Here is a 15,506-nt window from a genome sequence, read left to right as displayed (position 1 = left end):
AGGGATCTTCCGATGGTGAGCAATGGAAGCTCAGATGCAGCAGGTGTGGCAGAGAGGACATGAGGGCACTCAGCAACTTCAGTTCTAACTCAAGGAGTAAGAGAAGAAAGAAGCAGGAGAGAGGAAGCAACTGGAGGAAAGGGCAGTGAAGCCGGAGAGGGAGCCTGAGACGCTGTGGGACCACGAGCCCGTGGCAGGCGTTCAAGACTTGTAGCTCTTCCTGCCGGAGGAGGAGGTGGTGGTGAATTTGACGGTGGAACTGCTGCCCCCGGAGGAGCTGAGGCCACCACTTATGGCTCTGCCACTGCCGGAACTGAAGCCACCTCCAATGCTCTGACCACTGCCATAGGAGTAGCCACTGCCTCCGCCCATGCCGTAGCCGCTGCTGACACCGCCGGCACTACCATAGCCACTGGAGGTGGTGGACTGTACCACGGCTGGAGAGGCAAGGAGACAAGGCCATGAGAAGACATGGTGAGCTCACTCTGCCACACAGAGTCCAGTCAGAAGAGCACAAGGGCAAGGGAGAGAGGCAAGTGAAGATACTTACAGATGTTGACTTGTCCAACGCCTTCCCCATACAGCCTAGGAGAGAGGAGACACAGCCATTATAAGACCTCAGAGCCAGAACTGGACCAGCGTGGGAAGCTTTGGCGTGAGGAGAGCCCATGGGGAACGTGCCTTCTACGTGGTTTTCTGGGAGTGGCATTATGGCCACGACTAGAGTGCCTTCCAGTGGTGCTCACTGGCTGGACACCTTGGAGATGGACCCAGATGTTTGAGGCGGTTGTGTGAGTTACTCACCTGCACTCCTCGCCCTCCAGCAGCTTCCTGTAGGTGGCGATCTCCACGTCCAGGGCCAGCTTGACATTCATGAGCTCCTGGTAGTCCTTCAGTAGCTGCGCCATGTCCTGCTTGGCCTTCTGCAGGGCATTCTCCAGCTCGGCCAGCTTGTTCTTGGCATCCTTGAGGGCCAACTCCCCACGCTGCTCTGCATCGGCGATGGCGGATTGCAGGTTGGTGCACTAGAGGGGAAGATGGGCCGATGAACCTGCAATCTGGACTCCTGAGGAGATGAACCATGGTTCTTCTTTCCCAGGGAGGAAGAGCTCTAGAGCCCAGATTCCATGGAAAAGGAGGTTTGATTCTTTCTGTCCAGTCTTTTTCCATTCTGCAAACCTGAACTAGGCTAGGAGCTCCCTCTGCGCCTCTGTGTTAACCACCCTAATGAAGATGGAGGTGGTGACTGCTGGAAGATACTACAGCAGACCCAAGACCAGGGGACATTGGAAGAAATGGACCCACTGGCTTCTTCTGAATATTGACAGTTTGGGTAAGTGCATGTGGGTGGACACTAACTCACACAAAACCACAGACACCCACAGTGAGGAGATGATTTCACTTTAAACTGCTGTGACCTTGACTTCCTTCCACTTCACATTTTTGGAAAACCCTCATTTGTCCTGTGTCTTTTCTCAGCTTCTTTTTCACATCAAATCTGAGCATATTTGCAGCACTCTACCTCACACTTTCTGGCCTGACCTTTTCTTTGCCAGCTTGTGTCTTGCATTCCCAAACCAATCATTCCTCTTATCGAATCTCACTTCAGTGCCTCAAGACTGTATCTTTGTACCGTCGACCTGTCGGGATTGGTCCTGTCATGCATTTGTTTCCTGCTCTTGGGTTGGGATCCATCTCTCTAAACTGTGGGAACTCACTAAGGGAGGAAGTACATGTCCTCCCCTCCCTGCTGTTCCCTCAGTGCCCAGGAATTCCCTACATGGTGGTTGATGATCCCTGGTGGTCTAGGAAGGAAAGGATGCTTTTCCCCTCCATGGTCCCCACCATACCTGCTTCTTGACGTGGTCGATCTCAGATCTCAGCCTCTGGATCATGCGTTTGATCTCAGAGATCTCCTGTTTGGTGTTGCACAGGTCGTCCCCATATCTGCACGCCGAATTCTGCAGCTCCTCGTACTGTAAACCAGAGGGAGAGAGGATGGTGTTCATGGGCTTCACAGGACACTAATCAAGGTTTTCACAAATCGAAACTAATGGTTTCTCCACAAGGCATTTTAAGAAGATTGGTGTTACAAGGTCATGGACACTGTACACCCATCACACACCACCCTTGGTAGGACCACTGACTGCCTGGTTCTCTTCAGGACCAGAACATCCTCTGTACTGTTTCTGAGAACCAGCATAAGGGTGAAGCTAAAGCAAAGATCCCTTGGCCTTTATCTATGGTAGCTTTTGTCCTACATTTAGGTTCTTTGACTTACTAGTCAAAGAACCTTGGACATAAATAATGTAAAGATCTACTCTGTTGGTTCAGGGTACATGTTCCTTGAGAGGACCCCTGCTTCCTAGACGTAAATTTCCCGAGTGAAGTCTCGGGAAGCCTTGCTGGTCTTCAAGGGGGAGGTACAGGGATTCTTCAACCGCTTCCCCCTCACCGCTCACCTTGCACTTGTACCAGGACTCAGCCTCCTCCCGGCTCCTGCGAGCGATCTCTTCATATTGGGCTTTGACTTCAGCGATGATGCTGTCCAGGTCCAGGGTGCGGTTGTTGTCCATGGAGAGGACGACAGAAGTATCTGAGACGTGGGTTTGCACCTGAGCCAGTTCCTGCAGAACATGAGATCGTCAGATCCTCTTTTCCCATGACATTTACAGAGTTACCCAAGCCTAAGATTTCCATCCTTTGCAAATCTCTTTAGAGTCAATAAAACAGAGTGTAGAAAGATGCTTACTGCTTCATAGAGGGCTCTGAGGAAGTTGATCTCATCGATGAGAGCATCTGCCTTGGCTTGTAGATCAACCTTATTCATGTAAGCAACATCCACATCCTAGGGAAGAAGCCAAAAACTTGGGATCAGATGAGCCAAGCCCTCCTTCCCAGTCTGCTCCTCCTTTAGTCTCGCTGATTATTCTTTTCTGAGAGTCCTCTCCTTCGCCAAAGAAACATGAACCCCTGATCTTACTCATCTCACCTTCTTTAGATTCACAAATTCATTCTCTGCTGACATGCGCTTGTTGATTTCATCTTCATATCTGGAATTAGAAAGGGTAAAACCGAATTGAGTCAGTGGTGAAGATGATACAGAAAAGGCAGCCTGGGATCCCAACTTCCCACAATGGATATATCCAAATGGAGCTTTCCTGCCAGTAAGCCTAAAAGATGAATTCTGTGGTCCCTAAATTGTTTACATCTTTACTCTCCCCATCCACCTGTATGGCCCTTTTGTTCTTCGGGGTTTGTGTTTAGGCAAGAATTGTGGTTTCATTTCCATGGACACGTTTTACTAAGAATCATGCCCTCATTTGGACCTGGTCATCTAATAGACTTGAAGCGTGGGCTTCAGGAAACTGAGCCCTTTTCTCTCCTGTAACTCACTTCTTCTTGAAGTCCTCTACCGTGTCCTGCATCCCGCTGAGCTCTGAGTCCAGGCGGCTTCTCTCTGAGCCAAGGCAGTCCAGCTGTCTCCTGAGATTGTTGATGTACTGCTCGAACAAAGGCTCCAGGCTCTGCCTCACGGTCTTTGTGCCCTGCTCCTGCAGCAGGGCCCACTTGGTTTCCAGGACCTTGTTCTGCTGCTCCAGGAATCGGACCTGGAGAAAGACAAGATGGTTATTTGTCCAACAAAGGAAAGAAGGAGGGAAGGAAGGAAGGAAGAGAGGTGAGTTGACTGTCCCCAAGCAGATCTGATGGTCCCCATGGTGCTGGGCTACTCCAGAGCATGTACAGAGGCTCAGGCTGACAGTTCTGCTCCCCTGACTGTTTTCCTCCACACCACACAGATCTCACTGGCCAAGTTTCCCCAGGGAGCTATCAGATAGTCTCTCTTCTCAATTACAGGGTCTGTCACTCAGTGACTTTCAACATTTCTTTTCTTCCTCTTGATAAGCACAGTCACGAATGTACTTTAAAATAGTATTTCTCTCGTATATCGCACAGAGTTATTTTATAGAGTGTATCTCAGTTAAAGGGATGTCAAATGTTTAGAATCTAATGGTTAAATTCCAACCCTATTGATGATTGGATTTAATCTTCTTTCCCATCTAGTGTATGAGTCCCTCTAAAACAAGCTCCCTTAATGCTCATGATCTGGTTTTACAAGTTACGTATTTCTATGCACATACACATGTTTCTGAGTCTTTTTTCCTGTAATTTCCTTTGGTTTTTTATCTTCTTTCCTTCCCCGCCGCCACCCCAGCTAAGGCTCAAGTGTTATTTCCACTGTAATTCCCTTTTTAATTTCTTAGACCCTTCAGAAGATCAAGCTAAGTCGTTCCATTCTCTCAGTTCCTTTCCTTTGCTTGAGGGTTATCAAGAGTGGAGAATGCTTCCCAGACAGGAATGAAGACATTTAAGGGATCAGTAGTTGTAAATGATTTTTATCACCTTCTACCTGTGGCCCACATGGAGCCTGTCCTGCATCCCAGTGGAGAGCTAGCCCGAGTCCCCTCCTCCCTCTCTCCCGAGGCTCCCCCTGGTAGGACATTGGTTGCGTCTCTCGACTGGGGACTCTGAAATCCCAGTGGAGGGCAGGTACTCCCGGCTCACCTTGTCGATGAAGGAGGCGAACCTGTTGTTGAGGGTCTTGATCTGCTCCCGCTCCTCAGTCTTGACTCGCTGGATGGTGGGGTCGATTTGCAGGTTGAGGGGAGTCAGAAGACTCTGGTTGATGGTGACCTCTTGGATGCCTCCAGGGGGGCATTGAGAGAAGCCAGAGCCCCCATAGCCACCACCAAAGCCAGCTCCACCACCGAGCCCCAAACCACCACCAGCTCCACCACCGAGCCCATAGCCACCACCAGCTCCACCGCAGATACCAAATCCACTCCCGGCTCCACCTCCAAAGCCAAGGCCGCCTCCAGCTCTGCCGTCATATCCGCCACCGAAGGCACAGCTGCCCCCTCCGAGGGAGATCCTCTTGGGGCCCCCGATGCCATAGAGGCTGCGGCTGCCAAAAGTAGCTCCTCCACCTACTCCAGGGAAGCCTCCACTGCCCCTGGAGCGGCACATGGACATGCTGCTGAAGCCAGAGCGGTTGACCGCAGGGACTCTGGCTGAGCCAGCACTGAAAACACGGCGGCTGCTGTTTTGGCTTCTCACGGTGGATTTGGAAGTCATGCTTCCTGAAGTCGAAGAGGCTGAGAAGGGTGTGAGAGGTGGAGGGTAGAGCTGAGAGGAGCAGATCTGTGAGATGAGGTTCCCAGCAGTGGCTTATATATGGACAAAATGGGCTGGGCTCAGTGCTGGAAGGTGAGCCTGCAGGTTGGGGAGGCTGTGCTTTACAAATAGTGAGGTCACCCCCAGGCACTATGAAGGTATGAATGTTGCTTCTTTTGCATCCTTTACTCGTGGAGAAATTCTCCTGGCTTCTAGCCTTGACTTGATCACAACACAATAAGTCTGGATGTAAATTCACTGAAGTCATGAGTAAGTCATGTTCTCAAACAAAGGAGACAAGGAGTTGATCTGTGATAATTGTCCCCTCCTTCTGCTTACTCAGACACTGTTCTGTTTGCCCCTTTCCCACACAGTTTTTCTCTTCCACCAGCACCACCCTTCCCATCAGGTTGGACTGCCTCTGAGAGCTAATAGGCATTTGCCCTGTGGCCTGAGCAAGAAGTGGCTTGTGGTGTTTTTCCGCCATGTTTGCACCTGTCCTTCTGGAGCTCCTGGATGCTTTTCTGGTGGCCTGGCCTGGGAATGGGGGCTACTTTCGGGACATGACCCTCCTTTGAAGGGCAAGAGGGACAAAGGAGCTGAGTTTTTACAGCATAAGAGCATCTCTATCCTGTGTGGAATTGGCAGTTTCAAAATAGGATAAGAGATCTCCCAAGCCCACCCTGCCCAGAGATCTGACTTCTTGTGATTTCTACCCATGCCTGCACCTCCCTCCCTAGTGTTTGTTTTCCCATTGAGCTGATGACCCTGTACATTTTTTTTAACCAAATGAAATTCATAGACATCTTTTTCTTTGGTTTTTTGGAATGTTAACTTAGAGCTTAATTTAAAGAAACTAAAGTAGGTAGGACCAAAATCATTAAGGGAATTCACTGCATTTTGATGCCCATAGATTCTGACTTTTCTTAAGAATCAAGAATTATATATCTTAATGTGGTGTGCACAGAAAGTTGAGGGGCATATAGAAGCAGTGGATCATAAAAATGTGCCTTTATAAGTGTGATGATGTCACAAGTAAATTCCAAATTTATATTTCTAATCTCAGTGCTTGAAATCTCAAATCCCCAGACACATTCTTAGAGGGTGGGAAGGCTGTCAAGTGAGCATGGTGTTTGGTTTATGGGGAAAGAGATTCATTTCTTAGTCCATACATTAAGTACTAAGAGGAATATTGAGAGCAATTGTAGGCATGGTGATTTATGAGAATATCTGGTTAATTGACAACCAAGGGAGGAAAGACAAACTCCCCTATTGAGATTAGCCTGAGAAAAGCTCTTGTTACTATTTTATAAGCAATTCAATCTCTCCAGTGTTATGGACGCACAGCATCCAGGAGAGCAGGGCATTCCCTACCCAAAGGAGTGCTAACTCAGCATCTGGCAGGAAAGAGGTACCTTCTCAAGGCAATGGAAGCAGCTCCCCTTCCTCCACCCTGGTTGCGTAATGCTTTACCAAGAAATGTGATTCCACTCAATTCTGAGAAAGAAGCTTTCCTTTCCATGGCATGGTGCTCTGAGCTACTCTCTTGGGATAGATTCTTTAGACTTGGCATTGATGAGGCCAGGAGGGGAGGAAGGGTTAGCAAGTCAAGTTGGAGCAACATGCATTTGTCCAATGTCCTGTGTCTATGTCAGTGTCCCATGTCTGTGTCTGCTTTCACATTGCAATGGCAAAGTTGAGTAATGGTTGCAACAGAAGAGTGTATGACTGGCAAAGCTTAAAAAATTTATTAGATGGCCCTTTAAAGAAAAATGTGCCAACCCCTGGTTAAGAGCAAGGGCTCTGGAGACAGAGTGCTCAGGCTCACAGGCTCCCATGGTCTTTATGCAAATTACTCATTTTTAGAGCTGTAAACTGGGGGATGAAAATAGTACCTATCTCACAGTGATGTGAGGATTACGTGAAATAATTCACGTAAAAGTCTTAGCACTGTGTCTGCGCATAAGTTCTCAATGAAGATGAGCTAATATCATCATTATAATGGAAGTATGAAGAAGCTTGGTGTGTTCAGGGACCCACAAGAAGCTTCAAGAACAGAACACAGGGACAACCTGTATGTGTCTGGGAGGGGTAGGGAGAAAATGCGACCAATGTTGCAGGTCTGTGCCACATTAGTAAGACCAGAAGCCACAGGTAGAAGTTTGTCCTTGCTCCTGGAGGCCATGCAGAGGCACGAGATCAGAAGTGTGATTTGAAAGCTTGCTGGCACTCAGAACAGCAGGCAGGGAAGAGCTTTTCTCCAGCAGTAGCTCCTTGCTCAAGGGGCTGGAAGGGAGCGGTGGTCAGAGGAAGGCAGCATCAAAGTCCTAGGAGAGAGCCTGGCAGGCTGCCCTCTCCCTCTTGTGGAGTCAGGTTCTCTGCTGTAACCCTCTTCCGGGTGCTTATCTGTCCTCTGGGCTGTGCACACGGGGACAGGCTTCTGTCAAACAGCACAGGTGATCAGATCACTTCCTCTTTTAGTACTAATTGTATATCTTTTCCAGGGTGGGAGCAGACTCATCCTCCAATGATGTATGTAATTCAATTGCAGCAGGAACCAGCCTATCAGAGGATGATTTCACTTCAACATATTATCCAACGTGAAATTTGGCATGTGTACCAGATAGCACCAGCAATGTAAAGTATCATGCTTGTTTCATTTCCCGACACAAGTATTTCTCCTATAAGTCATTCATATATATATATATATATATATATATATATACTTTTTCCCCCCCAATATTCCCCATCACCACCTGCCAGGGAATGCTGTTCTAGGAACCAATTCCAGGGACCCTGACACTGAGTCATGTCCACTGAGAGGGCTCATGAGAGATGATGAGGGCTCCTGAGAGAGTGGAGGGGGAGTCAGGGAGATGGGACCCTGTGGCTGATCCATTTCTGTCCACTCTTTTCAAGTCCCACTACCCTTAAAAGGTCAAGGGCAAGTGGTTCATTTGCCCTTGATTTTCTCTATCTTTCTTTGTCTGGGTGTGGGAAGTGTGCCGTGTTCCCTAACCCATTTTTAGACTGCCTCCCTGGACTAAGCTGTACTTCTACCCTCCTCTGGAATGCAGTACTCTGCCCTCTTCCCCTGTTTTAGTGCCCAGGAGAGGGTTATGTTCATAGGCAGTGGGGACCCACTGGATGGTTAGAGAATTGACTTCTCAGATGAAATCTCCCCAGTGATCCTGAATCATGTCCTATGGTGGAGCACAGGGGAGTTATATTTTCCCAGAGGAGAAAGGTGGGGAAGCCAGAGCTTCATAATAAGATTAAAACAAAGAATGATAAGCCAGGCAACTATGTGAGAGAAACTGAAGCAAAGCTGCATGAGTAACTCCAGCAACAGCCAGCCTCCTCCTCAGCAGGCTGCTGAACCCAGCCTCTACTCTCTGCTGGGAGAGGCTCATCTAGGCTGGTGTTGTCTCTCATGGCAATGGAATGAGGAAGGCCTTTGTTCTAGGGCCCAAGGACTAAACCACACTCCTTGCATTTTTCCCAGCATGGAGGAAGGCAGGAGGGATCCCCTGAAGGCTGAGCCCATGGAAAGTCTGCCTCAAGAGGATTTGCCTTGTCTTTCTGTCTCCCTGGATGGAGCTGGCAGATGAGAATGAGGAATAGGCCATTGTCACATTCCATCAAAAGCTTAAGACTAAGTGCCTAACCCTGCAAGCCCCAGAGCAGGATGACGCTGTTCAGAGGGAATCCCACAGACCCAGTCTTGTCCCTGGGGAGCACCCATTGAAGGAGAAACACCTGCAACCACACATGTAAAGGATGGAGACAGTAGCACTGTCACCGACCAGGGTTCTTAGCCTCCTTAATCAATAGAAATTGATCAGAGGTCAGACAAGAAATTCAGGCAAGGCTTTATTGGGACCCTTACTGCAGCAGCGGGGAGTGAGAACAAGTAACATATTTCCTTGCTAGCTCAGGAGCGAGCTTGTTCCTTATATAAGGTGAGGGTAGGGGTGTGCCCAGGGGTCGGGCTGGAGGGGTGGCTTAGGTGATTTGGCCACCCCTTTGGCGGTGGTGTGTGCAGGGGGCATGCGCAGTACCCTGCTTTTGCTCCCAGCTCTTCAGAAGTGGCAGTTGGGTTTGTTTGGTCTTTTTGTATCTTGTTGTCCATAATTTGCCCCAACTGCACATATACAGTTGTTTTTAGTCCCTTATAAGTTTCTTTGTATTTTGTTGTTCAAGGAGATGTTTGCCCAGGTGCAAGCACTGCAGCAAAGGGTCTCAGGACCCAGGTCCCAGCCTGTCTCAGCACCAAAAATTGGAGTGGAAAGTGCAGCCTTCTATGATATACAGAGTGGTTCAGAAAGTATTGAAACTTTCAAAATTGTATTACTTAGTAACCATGCTGTATATAAACATGTAGTATGCACTAAACAGTAGAGCTTCCCTTGTATTTCTCAATTTTCACACACAGAGTCCACCCATTTTTGGCAGAGAGCACAGTGATGGGGTCGCATATCTGGATATGATACCTGCGTGGCTTTATTCACAGCTGCAGGTAGTTTCCGACAGCTCTGTCTTCCAGCAGGATGGGGCTCTACCTTAAGTCGATTGTGGGGTCCAGAGGTCATGGAAAGAACACCTTCCACGGGGCTCAGTGAGATGCTTGGTTCAAAGTATTGACCTCTGGAACTACAGTCCGAAGTCCCCAGATGTCACTCCATGTGACTTCTAGGGGATATAAGTCAAGAACCTTGTGTTTGTCCCACGTCTTCCTCATAGCCTGGAGGAGATGAAGGGAAACATTGTGGCTGCCATTTCAACTATCAAAAGTAATATTCAACAAAGGGTCTGGGATGAATTGGTACAATTTTTAGCCTACAGAATTGAAGCATGTCATGTACCTTGAGGGACAAAAATTGAGTGTTTGTACAGTTATAGAAAAAAAAAACCTCTTATTTTTCCCTTCAACTGATTTTGGTACCTCTTCTTATAAAAACTAGTTACTGAGTAATACACGTTTGGAAATGTTCATTTCTTTTTGTACATACTGGTATTGGGTAGGTAGGTGCACTTGAAAGTATAAGTCGCTGATAAGTGCATCATTGGGCTGGGACTGAAGGCATATTTGGATGAAGGGGACAACCTTTGGCTTTCCTAATTGATGTGGGGAAACTAGTTGGAGGAGGAGGAGCAATTGGTATCTCGTGAGTGAGGCATTTTAATGCTCTGAAGCAAGAGTGATGCAGGAGGTGAGAAGTGTTTTAGAGAAGATGTGAGGATGGGGAAAAACAGGGTGAACCCCAGGGCTAGTGTGGAGCATGCCTGGGATGAGCAGCAAAAAAGAGCATGGGGAAGAGGACAAGGGGCCAGAGTCTCCTTCGTCATATGTCCTCAGTTCTCGGTAGGAACAGAGGTTGAAGAGAGCCAAGCCAGGGCTCCAGGGGAGACCAAGGAAGTGCCCAAGAAGAGTTACCAGTGGACTGGTTTCTTTCTCTCTCCACTGCCTCCCTCACATCCTTGCCTCCCTTACATCCTTGCCTCCCTTCTTATGTCTGCCTCCTCTTTGAGCTTCTGGTTTTCACCTCCTCACCTCTGCAGGGTCCACCTCTCTATACTGTGTCATTAAAAAAAAGTATAGTTGGGTGAAAATTCTCCAACATTTTAATAAGATACACGAAGTATCTGACTTAAATAACATGAGTGATTAGAAAAGATACACCTTATGGGATGATGTCTTCCTACATCTGCCTTCTGGTTAAACTCCCTTTATTTCAGTAAAGGGGAAATATTGGTTAATTATGAATGTACTGGGTAATTCTCCTCACCAATTCAGGATGATTTGGAGTAATTCCTACCCCCCAAAAAATTCATCTCAAAACCATCTGAATGTCCTAGAGAGCAAACATGCCTCCAACTGTCTCCTCTGAGATTTCTTGGCATTCAATGGCTACTTCCATTTATTAATCCTTTATAATCTTACTTTAAACCTAGGGTTGGAATTAGTAACAGATCATTGATACTCTGGCACAAGTCTGTGGAACTAACATTGCAAAGGAGACCTCAGGTTGGATCTGATACATTTAGCTTCCTTCCGATTTTCCTCTGCCCTTCCCTCAGCCACTTCCAGAAAATAGCTTGAATTTTTCCGATAGGCCCAGAAGAACATTCAAGATGGCTAGAAAAGTTTGGACCCTGTGGCAGAAACAGTTGATTTGGCTAATCTAGATTCCATTCCTGATTTACTTTTTTCTTTCCCGTTTCCACTTTAGAAACTTGAAACATGAAATATTCTTTCTCTTAAAAATTTTTGTGTTTATTGAGGTATAGTTTGTATACAGTGCAATGCACAGATGTTAAGTGTGGTGTTCAATTAATTTTGATAAATTTGCTCACTTCTGTATCCACACAATATCAAGACATAGAGCACTTCCATTCCTCCAGAAAATTCCTCTGTGCCCTTTCCCTTTAATCCCACTGGCTAAAGCAATCACTGTTTTGATTTTTCCACATTGAATTAATTTATTTTAGAATTTTATATAACTGGAATCACACAGCATTTACTTACATATTTATAAATAAATATGTATATATTTGTGTGTGTGTAGTTTTTTCAGTCAGCAAAATATTTTTGAGATTCATCCAGTTAGTTGTGAATATTGATAGTTCATTCTTTTTTATGGCTGAGTACTGTACCATTGTATGAATAAACCACAGTTTCTTTACCCATTCTGACTCGTGGGTTCCTAAAATATTTCCAGTTTGGGGTTACCTTCCATTAAACAGTTATGAGCATACTTGTGAGTCTTTGTGTTGACATATGCTTCATTTTCCTTAAATAAGTATGTAGGAATGTAACTGCTGCATCAAGAGTAAATGTACAGCCAGCCCAGCCAGGCACATCTTATGTGTATATAACCAGAGCCATAGAAAATTCCATTCTTCTCTCTCTCTCTCTCTCTCTCTCACGCACACACATACACACACAGATGAGTAAATGTATATCAGTTTTCTGTCCTGCAAACCGGTACATCTGTACCATTTTTCTAGGTTCCACATATATGCGTTAATATACGATATTTGTTCTTCTTTCTGACTTACTTCACTCTGTATGACAGTCTCTAGATTCATCCACGTCTCTACAAATGACCCAATTTTGTTCCTTTTTATGGCTGAGTAATATTCCATTGTATATATGTACCACATCTCCTTTATCCATATGTCTATCGATGGGCATTTAGGCTGCTTCCATGACCTAATAGTGCTGCAATGAATATTGGGGTGCATGTGTCTTTTCGAATTATGGTTTTCTCTGGGTATATGTCCAGTAGTGGGCTTGCTGGGTCATATGGTAATTCTATTTTTAGTTTTCTAAGGAACTCCCATACTGTTCTCTATAGTGGCTGTATCAATTTACATTCCCACCAACAGTGCAAGAGGGTTCCCTTTTCTCCACACCCTCTCCAGCATTTGTTGTTTGTAGATTTTCTGATGATGCCCATTCTAACTGGTGTGAGGTGATACCTCATTGTAGTTTTGATTTGCATTTCTCTAATAATTAGTGATATTGAGCAGGTTTCATGTGTTTCTTGGCCATCTGTATGTCTTCTTTGGAGAAATGTCTATTTAAGTCTTCTGCTCAGTTTTGGATTGGGTTGCTTGTTTTTTTTAATATTCAGCTACATGAACCACTTATATATTTGGGAGATTAATCCTTTGTCCATTGATTCACTTGCAAATATTTTCTCCCATTCTGAGGGTTGTCTTTTGATCTTGTTTGTAGTTTCCTTTGCTTTGCAAAAGGTTTTAAGTTTCATTAGGTCCCATTTGTTTATTTTTGTCTCAATACTATGAGATTATAAATCAATTACAGGGAAAAAACATGAAAAAGCACAAACACATGGAGGCTCAACAGTATGTTACTGAATAACCAAGAGATCACTGAAGAAATCAAAGAGGAAATCAAAAAATTATCTTTTCTCCATTGTACTGCCTTTGTCCCTTTGTCAAAGACCGGTTGGCTATTGTTGTGTGGGTCTACTTCTAGGCTCTCTATTCTGTTCCATTGACCTATTTGTCTATTCTTGATTACCATAACATAGTAAGTCTTGAGACTGTGTAGTGTCAATCCTCCAACTTTGTTGTCCTTCAATAATGTGTTGGTTATTCTGGTTCTTTTGCCTTCATATAAACTTTAGAAACAGTTTGTTGATATCCACCAAATAACTTGTTATAATTTTGATTGGGATTGCATTGAATCTAAAGATTAAGTTGGGAAGAACTGACATCTTGACAATATTGAGTCCTTCTATCCATGAACATGTAATAGCCCTTTATTTATTTAGTTCTTTGATTTTGTTCATGAGAGTTTTAGTGTTTTCCTCATATAGATCTTCTACATATTTAGTTAGATTTATATCTAAGTATTATATTTCATTTTGGAGAATACTAATGTAAATAGTGTTGGGTTTTTAATTTCAAATTCCACTTGTTCATTGCTGGTATAAGCAAAGCAATCAACTTTTATATATTAACTTTGTATCCTAAAACCTTGCTGTAATTGCTTATTAGTTCTAGGAGTATTTTTTTATCAATTCTTTTGGATTTTCTACATAAACAATCAAGTCATCTGTGAACAAAGATAGTCTAATTCTTTCTTCCCAATCTGTACACCTTTATTTCCTTTTCCTGTCTTAATGCATTAACTGGGAATTCCAGTACAATGCTGAAATGGAGTGGTGAGAGGGAACATCTTTGCCCTGTTCCTGATCTTAGTGGGAAAGCTTCTATTTTCTCACCACTGAATATGATGTTAGCTGTAGGTTGTTTGTAGATTTTTTTTGTCAGGTTGAGGAAGTTCCCCTCTATTCCTAGCTTGCTGAGAGTTGTTATCATGAATGGTGTTGGATTCTGTCAAATACATTTTCTGCATCTATTGATATAATCTTGTGATTTTTCTTCTATAGTCTGTTGATGTGATGGATTATATTAATTGATTTCTGGATGCTGAACCAGCTTCATATACCTGGAATAAATACTACTTGATCTTTTTATACATTGTCAGATTTGATTTGCTGATATTTTATTGAGAATTTTTGCATCTAAGTTCATGAGAGATATTGGGCTACAGTTTTCTTTTCTTGTAATGTCTTTGATTTTGGTATTAAGGCAATGCTGGCCTTGTAGAATGAGAAAATATTTTCTCTGATTCTGTCTTCCAGAAGAAATTGTATAGAATTGGTACAATTTCTTCCTTAAGTTTTTCACTAGTGAAAAACTTTCTGAGTTTCATCAGGCTCAGAAACCATCTGAGTCTGATGCTATTTGTTTTGGAAGGTTATTAATTCTTGATTCAATTTTTAGATAGATATAGGCTTATTGAGATGGTCTGTTTCTTCTTGTGTGAATTTTGGCAGATTGCCTCTCTCAAGGAATTGGTCCATTTCGTTCAGGTTATCAACTTCGTGGACACAGAGTTGTTCAGAGTTTTCCTTTGTTATTTCTTTAATGTCCATGGGATCTATAGTGATGTCCACTCCTTGGTTTTGATATTAGTAATTTGTGTTTTTTCTCTTTTTTTTCTTAGTTAACTAGGCTAGAGGCTTATTGATCTTATTGATCATTTCAAAGGACCAGTTTTGGGTTTCATTAATTTTTTTCTATTAATTTCTTATTTTAACTTCATTGAATTCTGTTTATTATTTCTTTTCTTCTACTTATTTTGGATTTATTTTGTTCCTCTTTTTCTAGTTTCCAAAGATGAACACTTGGATTATTGATTTTAGACTTTTCTTTTTTTCTAATATATGCGTTCAGTGCTATAAATTTCTTTCTAAGCACTGCTTTTGCTGCATCCCACAAAATTAAGTTGTTATACTTTAATTTTCATTTAGTTCAAAATAGTTTAAAATTTCTCCTGAGATTTCTTCTTTGACTCATGTGTTATTTAGAAGTTTGTTGTTTAGTCTCCTCATTTTAGAAAGATTTTTTGGCTATCTTTCTGTTATTCATTTCTGATTTATTTCTGTTTTTGGTCTGGGAACATGGATTGTACGATTTCATTCTTTCTACCCTGATGAGTGTTCCATGTAAGCTTTAGAAGAATGTGTATTCTGCTATTTTTGGATGAAGTATTCTATAGATGTCAATTATATCCAGTTAATTCATGATGCTGTTGAGTTCAACTATGTCCTTATTGAGTTTCTGTCTGCTAGATTTGCCCATCACTAATAGAGAAGGGTTGAAGTTTCCAATTATAATAGTAGCCATCTATTTCTCTGTACCATTCTATCACTTTTTGTGTGATGTATTTTGGTACTCTGTTATAGGTATGTACATGTTAAAGATTGTTATATCTTCTTGGAGTATTG

At 43.9% G+C, this 15,506-nt stretch overlaps 1 protein-coding gene across 2 annotated transcripts; it reads right to left on the bottom strand.

Moving 5' to 3' along the window:
- Positions 1-201: 201 nt before the first annotated feature.
- On the bottom strand, positions 202-5,142 carry LOC136131195 (keratin, type II cytoskeletal 6A-like). 2 transcript variants are annotated; one of them, XM_065887944.1, is made up of 10 exons: positions 4,911-5,142; positions 4,567-4,874; positions 3,397-3,611; positions 2,993-3,053; positions 2,753-2,848; positions 2,463-2,627; positions 1,851-1,976; positions 805-1,025; positions 551-585; positions 202-437 (listed from the first exon to the last, which is right to left on the bottom strand). In XM_065887944.1, the coding sequence occupies exons 1-10, from the start codon at positions 5,134-5,136 to the stop codon at positions 202-204; spliced, it is 1,689 nt and encodes a 562-aa protein (XP_065744016.1). In that variant the 5' UTR covers positions 5,137-5,142. The 2 variants fall into 2 exon arrangements, with proteins under 2 accessions (XP_065744016.1, XP_065744015.1); XM_065887943.1 differs by having other exon boundaries at positions 4,567-5,136.
- Between the last annotated feature and the right edge of the window lie 10,364 nt (positions 5,143-15,506).

Source organism: Phocoena phocoena, chromosome 11 (genome assembly GCF_963924675.1).
Source record: "Phocoena phocoena chromosome 11, mPhoPho1.1, whole genome shotgun sequence".
NCBI lineage: Eukaryota > Metazoa > Chordata > Mammalia > Artiodactyla > Phocoenidae > Phocoena > Phocoena phocoena.
This window is presented reverse-complemented; position numbering and strand designations above follow the sequence as displayed.

Excerpts from the sequence above, each read along its gene's own strand:
- LOC136131195 (XM_065887943.1), bottom strand. The coding sequence starts at position 5,136 with ATGACTTCCAAATCCACCGTGAGAAGCCAAAACAGCAGCCGCCGTGTT. Across the intron at positions 3,612-4,566 it reads TCGCCTCCTTCATCGACAAG|GTCCGATTCCTGGAGCAGCA; the intron begins GTGAGCCGGGAG and ends GTCTTTCTCCAG. Across the intron at positions 438-550 it reads CGTTGGACAAGTCAACATCT|CCGTGGTACAGTCCACCACC; the intron begins GTAAGTATCTTC and ends TTGCCTCTCCAG.